The sequence below is a fragment of the Lacerta agilis genome, chromosome 4 (assembly GCF_009819535.1).
Source record: "Lacerta agilis isolate rLacAgi1 chromosome 4, rLacAgi1.pri, whole genome shotgun sequence".
NCBI lineage: Eukaryota > Metazoa > Chordata > Lepidosauria > Squamata > Lacertidae > Lacerta > Lacerta agilis.
The window spans coordinates 4232819-4245440 of NC_046315.1; the positions used below are offsets into that span (position 1 = coordinate 4232819).

The 12622-nt window shown below is 48.3% G+C and overlaps 1 protein-coding gene across 2 annotated transcripts in view; it reads right to left on the reverse strand.

Moving 5' to 3' along the window:
• Positions 1-12622, reverse strand: part of ARRB1 (arrestin beta 1) — a 127745-nt gene that overhangs the window by 41012 nt on the left and 74111 nt on the right. For both annotated transcript variants that reach the window (XM_033145919.1, XM_033145918.1), the window contains exon 2: positions 6219-6249. In XM_033145919.1, the coding sequence (XP_033001810.1) occupies positions 6219-6249 (31 nt within the window). The remainder of the gene's footprint in view (positions 1-6218; positions 6250-12622) is intronic.

Consider the following 12622-nt stretch of genomic DNA (forward strand, 5'->3'; position numbering starts at 1 on the left):
CTCTGGGGGTACCCTTCCAATCCGACGATTCTACAATCAGCCATCGAGACGGGTTCTTTGCATTGCGCCTGCTCCCCTTATTCCCCCAGACTCTGTCTCCATCTCCCCCCGTAAAATAAAACAACAACTCTCCGGGCTTCGGCACCAGCCGTACGACACACAATAGCCTTGCTTGTGCCAAGCCACAGGAATCCCAGGCGCAGCCGATTAGCTCCCTGACCCTGCAGTTCATCCAATTAGGTTATTGAATAAGCCTCCATCTCAATCACATTTCGAGGGCTCGGGCTCGGGAGGTGGTTGCATGACTCACCGTCGCCGGCAGCCGACATCTGGGAAGAAAACAACTCCGGATCCACAAGGCCCCCCGGCGGCAGATGGGTCCTCGCGAAGGACACCAGAGACGGAACAAAATCTCTTTGAAGGCTGAGCTCCAGCCGTGAATGCGGCTCAACAGCAACCTTGGACCCAGCTCCGCCAAGAAGGTCTGTCTGCTCCTGGAGAGGCCTGGGTCTCCGGAGGTCAGCCCAGGTGGGCAGGCACCCACTTCTCTGTTCCAGGAGAGGCGCCCATGTGGGAATGGAAAAGTCAGCGTCACTCAGCCGAGCCTACCTCGCAGGGTGGTTGTGAGGGTGTCGCTATTTTGCAGGGCGGATTCGAGTGCATACCAAAACATCATGTTTTGGGTTGGGGTGGGGGCAGATCCTGAAGTTGAGGCTCCAGTACTTTGGCCACCTCATGAGAAGAGAAGACTCCTTGGAAAAGACCCCGATGTTGGGAAAGATGGAGGGCACAAGGAGAAGGGGACGACAGAGGATGAGGTGGTTGGACAGTGTTCTCGAAGCGACTGGCATGAGTTTGGCCAAACTGTGGGAGGCAGTGGAAGACAGGAGTGCCTGGTGTGCTCTGCTCCATGGGGTCACAAAGAGTTGGACACGACTGAACAAGAACAAAGGGGTCAGTCTGGATGATGCCCTGAGTCCCTTCCAGTGTTTGGGGTCCTGTGCCCAAGGAAGGCTGGAATCTAATGGAGGATGTTGCTCTGCTGGTCAGACATGTTTATTTGTAGGTCTTCTTCTTTCGCGATACCTCGTAGCCGAGTAAGATTGTCTTCCATAAACAGGGTTTAACAGTGAGTCCATAAGTGACTGTTGAGGCCAATTCTGGATCCACACATAGAATCCTAGAATCCTAGAGTTGGAAGAGACCACCAGGGCCATCCAGTCCAACCCCCTGCCAAGCAGGAAACACCATCAAAGCATTCCTGGCAGATGGCTGTCAAGCCTCTGCTTAAAGACCTCCAAAGAAGGAGACTCCACCACACTCCTTGGCAGCAAATTCCACTGTCCAACAGCTCTTACTGTCAGGAAGTTCTTCCTAATGTTTAGGTGGAATCTTCTTTCTTGTAGTTTGAATCCATTGCCCCGTGTCCGCTTCTTGGAGCAGCAGAAAACAACCTTTCTCACTCCTCTATATGACATCCTTTGATATATTTGAACATGGCAGGAGGCCTCATTAGGGAAAGCCCACCTCGGTTTAAGAACTGTGAAATACTGGCTCCATTTCTAAGCACTCTGTATTGGGAGCTGAAGTTAGCAAGGAAAATACAAGAAAATAAAATAGAAGGATTACACAAGAGTACCAAAGTAGTAAACTAGAAGAGATAGACTGACAACCTGGGATGAAGACAAGTGGAAGCCGTAAGGGAAGGGGAAGTAACAGATAGTAGAAATAGACAAGTAGGGACAGAAGAAAGGAAGAAAGAAGCATTACTAAAGGTTAATAGAATTGATTTATATGAAATTTGGAATTGGATGTTATGTTTTGCTTTGTATTATTTACAACTGAACTATTGGGAATATAGGAAGGCATTAATTGAATGCATTTTGTGGTTTTTTTATGAAGAATTTAACATGTAATCTTTTAACATTGCTATTCTTTGGTTATTGTTTTTTTTTATTCAATGTTCTTTTTTCTTTTGTATAGATGTAATAAAGTAATTTTTTTTAAAAAAGTAAATTTTGGTTTAAGAACGGACTTCCGTAACGGATTAATTTCGTAAACCGAGGTACCACTGTATTCTAAAGACACCACAGTCTCATCTGGCCTTCCTTCCAAGGAAACTGAAGCCAGGGAGCCTTGGACTCTCTCACCGCTCAGACACTGCGGTGTCGTGCAACAGCTAGCTTAACGCAACTGAAGTGGATCGAAGTGCTCTAAAGCGCGGCACAACAAATCTGCTTCAAAAAGCAAAACAGCCGGACGTTTTGCGGTTTGGAAAAGCCAGAGGCCAACCAATGACTCATGGGGAGATGTGTAAACATGCCACAAGCAAATCAAGATGGAGGGCAGCGGGGGGGGGGCACGCTCAGAGTTGTATAAGCACCCCACAAACAAATCGCAGCAAATGTCAACACCAGATGTAACGCAACATCCTGGAAAGTTCTGTGCCGGCAAATGAGGATGGATGCTCTCTATATAGGTCATCCAGAGAGCCCATCCAAAACTGCCTTTTCCTTGCCTGGAAGGGAGCTGGGGACCCAGGCATCCTGACACCTTCCCACTGCTGTTACACCCCATTACCACCCCCTGAGGCTGGATGCCCAAATTCCAGCCTGTACCTCTTGGTTCCATGCAGAAGAACTATTGTTTATCTGTGGGAATGTTCAGGGATGCAGGAGAGGATATCCTATTCCAACTTGTCAAAACAAAACAAAATAAAAAATTCCTTCCAGTAGCACCTTAGAGACCAACTAAGTTTGTTCTTGGTATGAGCTTTCGTGTGCATGCAAACCTCGTCAGGTACACTGAAACAGAAGTCACCAGACCCTTACATATAGTGAGGGAGTGGGGAGGGGTATGACTCAGAAGGGTGGTGGGAATGCGTGATTCAGTGTATCTGAAGAAGTGTGCATGCACACGAAAGCTCATACCAAGAACAAACTTAGTTGGTCTCTAAGGTGCTACTGGAAGGATTTTTTAAATTTTTATTTTGTTTTGACTATGGCAGACCAACACGGCTACCTACCTGTAACTGGAACTATTCCAACTTGTGTTTACAAGTTCAATAATATCAGCAGAGTTTACATTCCCCTTTTAAACACACACAGCGGATACGTTTGCTCAGGTTCGCTAAAACCCCTATAATAATATTGTCCTGGTATTTCCCCCTAAATCCCTCCTAAAAGATAAGACACGACCGACACAGTGTTCTTATAAAAGTGTAAGAAGTTTACTTACACATCTGTTCACAACAGGATCCCAGAAGGCAGACATTAGCTTAGTAAAAGTTACATGCTTGCTGGAGACTATTCCAAAGGGGAGATAGCTCCCTTTGTCCTCTCTTGGCTGCATCTTTAGCTAAGCAGATGTTGCTTCCATGAAGAGCGAGGTCAAAAGAGAGAGAGATGGCGGATAGCCTGTGCTTTCGTTTTACCTGCACAGGTGATGCCACACCCACCTCCTGTCACATGCAGAGGAAGTCTGTCCCAGCCCAGGAGAAACAGACACCCCCTTTCTATTCTCCACTCTAGGGATGTTGTACAGTACTTGACTGCTCCTGTGTTTCACATCCCATATTATCAAAAGAAAATATCCACAGAGCTCAAAGCTCTCTGAAACAATGTCCTCCTCACCACCAACACCTCGTCCTTGTGATGCTCCTGACATTAGAAATATGAGACCCGGGGCGGGCCACACCCCCCCTTCCTATGCCCCTGCCCACACTGACTGACAGCAGCTCTCCGGGGTCTTTCCCACCCTACCTGGGAGGACAGAACCTGGCAGCCTCTGAATGCTGCTCTACCACTGAGGTACGGTCCCATCCAATACTCAGAATCCCTTTTGAGAAAGCTCCGGGCATTTGCCCGTTTTATTCCTCTCGTTCTGAATTTGCCGAAACAGAGTTCCCTAGTTTGCAAAAGGTGTGGGTTTCAGCCCCGCTAGTCACCCACCCACAGCAAGCAAGAGTCCTGCTTCGGAGAAACTCGCGTCCCATGGAAAAGGGGGAGGGGGGGGATAGCATTCAAAACGCGACAGAGAAATTTTGGAGTCAAAACACACACACACACAGAGAAACCTCTTTCCCCCTTTTTCTTCCTAATGTCTCAACAAATTAAACTGATTTGCAAAAACGTTACTTGGAAAAAAATACGAGAGAGAGAGAGACATTGCACATATTTTTTGTGAATCAAGAAAAATCTTTAATAAAAAACACAATTAAAAAAAAAAAAAACCTCAGAGGCGAGTCCCCCAGCCGAGTCTTTCGTTCCCATTGCCCAAACTGAATAATGAAAACGTTAAAAGCCAACTCTCCCAGCATTGTGCAGTCAGTATAATGCAAGTCCTCCAGGCCTGGGGACTGTCTCCCCGCCCTCAGCCAATCCGATCCGGCATCCTTCCTCCCCTCTTATAAGAGCACCGAGTGATGAGCATCAGGGTCAGGCTGAGGCGGCACAGGTGAGCTCGCTGGCTTGCAGGAAGGTATTGTTGCCTTGGATGAAAAGCACTTAGCCTGCTGGCAAGGCGAAGGACGGCCCAAATGGTGAATGCTGGCATCATTATTATTATTATTATTATTATTATTATTATTATTATTATTATTATTTAAACCCATTAGTTGCTTTTTTTCTTGCCACAGCGAAGCAAAGAGTCTTAGAATCACAGAACTGTAGAGCTCCAAGGGACCCCTAAGGGTCATCCAGTCCAACCCCCCTGCAATGCAGAGATCGCAGCTAAAGCACTCATGACAGGTGGTGTGCTGGCCCCCAGGGGTTTGTCCGTGAAGCAAGGTCTAGTCCAATCCTAAGTCCAGGAGTCCAACGGGGTCAGTCCGGCAGGGAGCAGGGCAGCAGCAGGAACAGGGTTACAATCAGAAGCGTGTTAGCAACTGTGTTGCTCACGCGACTTGGGGCTGCGGCTGGCTGGCTTTTATCTGCCACCTGCCATCGGTTTGATCTTCTTGCAGTCCGTGGGACTCTCAAGAGTCTCCTCCAGCACTCCTCCCTCGCTTCCGTAAAGAAGACTGATCGCTGAAGAATTGATGCTTTTGAATTATGGTGCTGGAGGAGAGCCAAAGAAAAGCAACGACAAACCTAGACAGCATCTTAAAAAGCAGAGACATCACCTTGCCGACAAAGGTCCGTATAGTTAAAGCTCTGGTTTTCCCAGTAGTGATGTATGGAAGTGAGAGCTGGACCATAAAGAAGGCTGATCGCCGTAGAATTGATGCTTTTGAATTATGGTGCTGGAGGAGAGCCAAAGAAAAGCAATGACAAACCTAGACAGCATCTTAAAAAGCAGAGACATCACCTTGCCGACAAAGGTCCGTATAGTTAAAGCTATGGTTTTCCCAGTAGTGATGTATGGAAGTGAGAGCTGGACCATCAAGAAGGCTGATCGCCGAAGAATTGATGCTTTTGAATTATGGTGCTGGAGGAGACTCTTGAGAGTCCCATGGACTGCAAGAAGATCAAACCTATCCATTCTTAAAGAAATCAGCCCTGAGTGCTCACTGGAAGGACAGATCCTGAAGTTGAGGCTCCAGTACTTTGGCCACCTCATGAGAAGAGAAGACTCCCTGGAAAAGACCCTGATGTTGGGAAAGATGGAGGGCAGAAGGAGAAGGGGACGACAGAGGATGAGATGGTTGGACAGTGTTCTCGAAGCTACCAATATGAGTCTGGCCAAACTGCGGGAGGCAGTGGAAGACAGGAGTGACTGGCGTGCTCTGGTCCATGGGGTCACGAAGAGTCGGACACGACTAAACGACTAAACAAATACACAAGGCAGTTTGTAAGACGGAGAAACAGCAAAATATTATTCCTGCATTGCAGGGGGTTGAACCAGATGGGCAACTCTATGATTCTGCGATTCTATGAAATATACAACACAGATGGCACACCCCATAAGAATCCGATCCAATGCAGATAAGTCATAATAAAACTTGTATCAAATAAATAAATATTCAACAATCCATCTGGAATATGCAAAGCCTTACACCTGCTGTGTCTTGCCTTGCCTTGATGATGGGATGCACTCATTGATGCCTTGAAGCTTTTATTCCGAGTCTGAGTCCTGCATCCAGAGGGAGGGAGGATGCAAGTTCCCCATTCCCAGAAATAAATAATGAGAACAAAATCCCATTTCCCCACTCCGTCTTTTTCTCTCCCACTTCCCCAAACGAAAGAAACCCAGAGAATCGGTGAAGCAGTTCGGCTTACCTTCCCATTGGGACTGGCTTTCTTGAACACCCTGAAAAACAAGAGGGGAAGGAAAAGGTGAGTGAGAGAGACACAGGAACTAATGTGCAAAGCATAGAATCGTAGAGCTGGAAGGGACCCCAAGGGTCATCTAGTCCAACCCCCTACAATGCAGGAATCTCAACTATAGCAGCCATGGTGGATGGCCATCCAACCTCTGCTTGAAAACCTCCAGTGAAGGAGAGTCCACCCCGTTCCACTGTCAAACAGCTCTCACCATTCTTCTTGTTTAATTGGAATCCCTTTGCCTGTAACTTGAAGCCATGGGTTCGAGTCCTACCCTCCAGAGCAGAAGAAAACAAACTTGTTCCCTCTTCCATGTGACAGCCCTTGTGATATTTGAAGATGGCTCTCAGTCTCCTCTCAGTCTATCTTCTATGTTTAGCCTGGAGAAGAGAAGGTTAAGGGGTGATATGATAGCCATGTTCAAATATATTAAAGGATGTCATATAGAGGAGGGAGAAAGGTTGTTTTCTGCTGCTCCAGAGAAGCGGACACGGGGCAATGGATTCAAACTACAAGAAAGAAGATTCCACCTAAACATTAGCAAGAACTTCCTGACAGTGAGAGCTGTTGGACAGTGGGATTTGCTGCGTGTGGTGGAGTCTCCTTCTTTGGAGGTCTTGAAGCGGAGGCTTGACAGCCATCTGTCAGGAATGCTTTGATGGTGTTTCCTGCTTGGCAGGGGGTTGGACTGGGTGGCCCTTGGGGTCTCTTCCAACACTAGGATTCTAGGATTCTATTCTTTCTCGGGTTAAACATACCCAGCTCCTTCAACCATTCCTCATAAGGTTTGGATTCCGGCCCCTTGATAACCTTAGCTGCGCTCCTCTGCACATCTTGCAGCTTATCCACATACTTCCTAAATTGGGGTGCCCCGATTTGGACACAGTATTCCAGGTGTGGTCTGACCAACGCAGAATAGAACCAGCCCTGAGTGCTCACTGGAAGGACAGATCCTGAAGCTGAGGCTCCAATACTTTGGCCACCTCATGAGAAGAGAAGACTCCCTGGAAAAGACCCTGATGTTGGGAAAGATGGAGGGCACAAGGAGAAGGGGACGACAGAGGATGAGATGGTTGGACAGTGTTCTCGAAGCTGCTAACATGAGTTTGGCCAAACTGCGAGAGGCAGTGAAGGATAGGCGTGCCTGGCGTGCTCTGGTCCATGGGGTCACGAAGAGTCGGACACGACTGAACGACTGAACAACAACAACAACATACTGTATATAAAAAAGTTCAAGAGCCGTATAAATTTTCTGAAATAAATAGCTGATCAACTTTCTATTAACATATCTGAGTAGGCAGCCCATGTTGCCATTACGGCAGCAATTCTGAGAAAGGTTTGCATGGATGATAAGTGGAGCTCATTTTTATTGGACAGAAGAACGCCTGGTTTGAATAATCATTTCAACTTTTGCAGTGTGTTTTCTCTTGTTTTTGTGTATCTTGCTTTGCAGCCGCTTCAGCTACACAAATAAAGAAAAACGAATACTACAGAATCCCCTGACCTGCCACAGCCTCTCCATTCGGCTCAATGGAGGGACCCAATCCACCTCTCGCTTTGAGAGAAGTCGACCGGGACTGTGGCATGCGCACCGTCCCAGAGAGCTACAAACTGATTTCTTAAGTTGCACATTTAAAAAACAACAACGCCTGGCCCTACTTTGACTCCAATACAGATACAGAGAATCACTGTGTGATTTCTGCATCGCAGGGGGTTGGACTAGATGACCGCTGGGGGTCCCCTCCCAACTCTTCGATTCTATGACATCCCTGGCTGCAGTAATGAGAGTGGTAACGAGAGATTCAAACTGAGATTTCCATCGTTAAGCGACAAGCTTTGCCGAGCAGGCAAACGAACAAGCATCCCGCGCTGGTGGCAATCTGGTTTGTCCTCGTTACCGCTGCGCGGTAAATGACTGCCGGGGATTTCCCTCTGGAGTTTTCCACTCCTCCGTTGCCATCAGCAAATGCAAACCTCCTGCACAAGCCAGCCTCCGCCGCTGCCACCCACCCGCCCCGCTCAACCTAGTGCCTCCCAGGTGATTCAGTACCAAAGGGTGCTCATGAATGGCTCCTCTTCATCCTGGAGAGAAGTGACTGGTGGGGTGCCACATGGTTCTGTTTTGGGCCCAGTCTTATTCAACATCTTCATCAATGACTTGGATGATGGGCTTGAGGGTAACCTGATCAAGTTTGCAGATGACACCAAATTAGGAGGGGTGGCTAAGACCCCAGAGGACAGGATCACACTTCAGGATGACCTTAACAGATTAGACAACTGGGCCAAAGCAAACAAGATGAATTTTAACAGGGAGAAATGTAAAGTACTACACTTGGGCAAAAAAAATGAAAGACACAAATACAGGATGGGTGACACCTGGCTTGAGAGCAGTACATGGGAAAAGGATCTAGGAGTCTTGGTAGACCATCAACTTGACATGAGTCAACAGTGTGATGCAGCAGCTAAAAAAGCCAATGCAATTCTGGGCTGCATCAATAGGAGTATAGCATCTAGATCAAGGGAAGTAATAGTACCACTGTATTCCGCTGTGGTCAGACCTCACCTGGAGTACTGTGTCCAGTTCTGGGCACCACAGTTCAAGAAGGATACTGACAAGCTGGAACGTGTCCAGAGGAGGGCAACCAAAATGGTCCAAGGCCTGGAAACAATGCCTTATGAGGAACGGCTTAGGGAGCTGGGTATGTTTAGCCTGGAGAAGAGAAGGCTAAGGGGGGATATGATAGCCATGTTCAAATATATAAAAGGATGTCATAGAGAGGAGGGAGAAAGGTTGTTTTCTGCTGCTCCAGAGAAGCGGACACGGGGCAACGGATTCAAACTACAAGAAAGAAGATTCCACCTAAACATTAGGAAGAACCTCCTGACAGTGAGAGCTGTTCGGCAGTGGAATTTGCTGCCAAGGAGTGTGGTGGAGTCTCCTTCTTTGGAGGTCTTTAAGCAGAGGCTTGACAGCCATCTGTCAGGAATGCTTTGATGGTGTTTCCTGCTTGGCAGGGGGCTGGACTGGATGGCCCTTGGGGTCTCTTCCAACTCTATGATTCTATGATTCTATGATAACAGGAAGAAGAGAGCCAGTGTGGTGTAGTGGTTAAGAGTGGTAGACTCGTAATCTGGGGAACCGGGTTCGCGTCTCCGCTCCTCCACATGCAGCTGCTGGGTGACCTTGGGCTAGTCACACTTCTCTGAAGTCTCTCAGCCCCACTCACGTCACAGAGGAAGGGAAAGGAAAATGTGAGCCGCTTTGAGACTCCTTCGGGTAGTGATAAAGCGGGATATCAAATCCAAACTCTTCTTCTTCTCTTCTTCTTCGTTCAGCGCACAGACTATGGAACTCCCTGCCACAGGAAGTAGCGACGGCCACCAACATGGATGTTTTTGACAGAGGAGGAGACAAATCCATGGAAGAGAAGAGGGCTTTCAGGGGCTACTAGCCAGGATGGCTACGCTCCATCTCCACAGTAATAGGGAGAAACACTTCTAAATACCAGTTGCTGGAAACCGCAGGAAGGGAGAGTTGCTCTCGTGCCCTTGTGGGCATCTGGGCGGCCACTGTGAGGATGCCGGACTAGACTGGCCACTGGCCTGATCCAGCAGGCTGTTCTTTATGTTCCTCTTTGAACTCCCTTTCCTTTCAGCTCAGACCTGCCTCTGGAACAGTGGAGGCGGTCCGCCCCGGGTTCCAGGGGAGGGGGGGTGACACTTGGGCCAGCCCCGCTTCACCAACAGGCCCCAAGCAAGCCACGGAGCGAAGCTGCTCCGCCCCGCAGCCCGTCCGGGGTCCGTCCGCCGGCACCGCTATGGGGCTGCCCCGCGCGATCGGGGCGGGGAAGCCCCAGGAGCCGGGGCTAGCTCAGCAGGTCGCCACTGGAACAGCAGCGCCGGCGGGATGGACTGCGCATGCCCGGATTTCCGGGCATGCGCCGTCTGTCCTGGCGCATGCATCGTGACATCATGACGCATGCATCAGGTCGCCCCGCCCCCAGGGGCTGCCTCGGCACAGCAACGCTGCCTGATTTTATCCGCACTATCGGAATGAATTTCAGGAAGCAAATTGCTTTTTCTGTGCAGCCTGAGCGGGAGCAGTGAACAAAGCGGTAGTTCATTGTTGTAGCTCTTCTCAACTTACCCCACCCTGCTGCCCTGCTCACCGTTGTGAAGAGTACCGTATTTTTGGCTCCATAAGACGCACTTTTTTCCTCCTAAAAAGTAAGGGGAAATGTCTGTGCGTCTTATGGAGCGAATGGTGGTCCCTGGAGCTGAATTGCCCAGGGGCCAAAAGCAGATAGTGCTTTTTATTTTACAAAGAGAAAAGGGGGTGTTGAAAGGATCCTGCTCAGCAGCTGATCAGCAAGAGATCGGGAGAGAAATTAAGAGTCCTGGCTCCCTTTTGGCCCTGCCCCCTTTTGGCCCTGCCTCCATTGTTGAATGTGCTGCAGAGGGAGGTTGTTTGTTCCCCCAGCGACATGTGATTGGCTGATTAGATTATCTGTCTGGAAACTGTAGAAAAGGCTCCCTTTCCTTTCCTAAAGAAGCTGCAGAAATGTGAGTTGAACCCCATAAAAATGGGGCTTTTCCTCTTTGCTTTTCCCCCTTGCAAAAGAAGCTTTGCTTTTCCCCCTTTGCAAAAAGCTGCACAAATCTGAGCTGATCCTCAAAAAACAGGGCTTTTCCCTTTGCAAAAAAAGCTGCACAAATCTGAACTGATCCTCAAAAAACTACAACAACAACAACAGGGCTTTTAGAGGAAGAAAACCAGAAAAATATATTTTTTTCTTGTTTCCTCCTCTAAAAACGAGCTGAGCAAAAAATACGGTATTCTTGTGTTATGAATGGTCATTAAGAAAAAAAGGTCAGAATAGGCCAATATATACGTGGGCTGTCCCTGGATCAAGAGACTTTTCTTCTTTCACTTTTCAAAGCTCTTAACTGGTCATCTGAACAAGCCCGATATTTAACTGAGAATCTATCGCGGTCAGCCCATCATTTGAAAAATAAGACTTCAGAGCCGCCTTACTCCATAATGGTAACTCGTTATTCCGTTTTGCTGACCGCAACCTTGGTTTCAGAAGCCACTTGCCACCCGGCTTATATAGCTGAGTTTCTAACACTGCCCTGGAAACTCTGAACTACAATTCCCATCAGTTCTAGTGGGTTTACAGTGCACTGTGCTGACTGCTCCCTAGGGCATCAGCCCCTGCCAACCTGGTGCCCGCCAGAGGTTTTGTAGTCCAAAACATCTGGAGGACGCCAGGATGGAAAAGGAAGCGAAGACACAGCAAGGGACTGAAGAAACTGACCACACCAGAAAATTCTGACCCCCCCACCCCGACCAACCATTATTCATCGATCATTTTAATCTGCAGCTTGCCTTATCCCGAAGATGCACGCGAGCATTTTATATTTTTGTTGCTGTTTATTTATTTAGGACATGCATAAACCTTCATTTCCGTCCGTGCCCTGCGGGGTGATTTGCAACATAAAATAACAGCACAAATATATATATATATATATATATATATATATATATATATATATATATATATATATATATAATATTTTCTCGCTCTTGTTTACCCCCCAGCTTCCCTTTCCTCTTCCGTCCGGCCTGCGCCCAAACATTTAGAAGTAACCGTTTCACATTTTAAAACACGCACTTGAACGCAACGTTTGGGGAAACCGTTTGCAAGCTAATGCAAAAGCAGGACGGAAAACGTCAGGCGAACGCCTCATCACAAATGATCGAGGGGGTGGAGAAGTTTGCAAAATTATGCCTTGCGTGAAGAAAGCGGATAGAGAAATGTATCTCCCCCCGCCCTCGCATTACGCTGGAACTCACGAGCATCTAAATGAAGCTGAATGTTGGAAGATTTGGGACAGAGAGAAGGAAGGGGTTCCTTTACGCAGCACATAGTTAAACTGTGGAACTCCCCCCCACTGGAGGCAGGGATGGCCACCCACCTGGATGGCTTCACTCCCTCACTATATTTAAGGGTCTGGTGACTTCCGTTTCAGTGCTGTCAAGTATCCCGTTTTCCCCGGGATTCTCTCTTATTTCAAGCAGTTTCCCGCTGCTCTCCCTTATTTTTTATTTCCCTTAAATTTCCCGTTTTTAATGGAAGCAGCTCCTCCCCTGCTGGCCAGGGACTGGGTGGGAAGACCTCGCCTACTTGGAGAGAAAAGCCTCAGCCCTCAAAGCAAGTGGGAGCCGTTTCCCGTGCTTACAGGGGGGTGTATTCCTCCCCCTGCATCAGCCCCTATCCGTTGCCGCCGAGCCCCTCAGCCGGCCAATAGGGTTAGCTGGCGGGCGGAGCCTGGCTGCCTTTGAGCAGCTGCTGCTT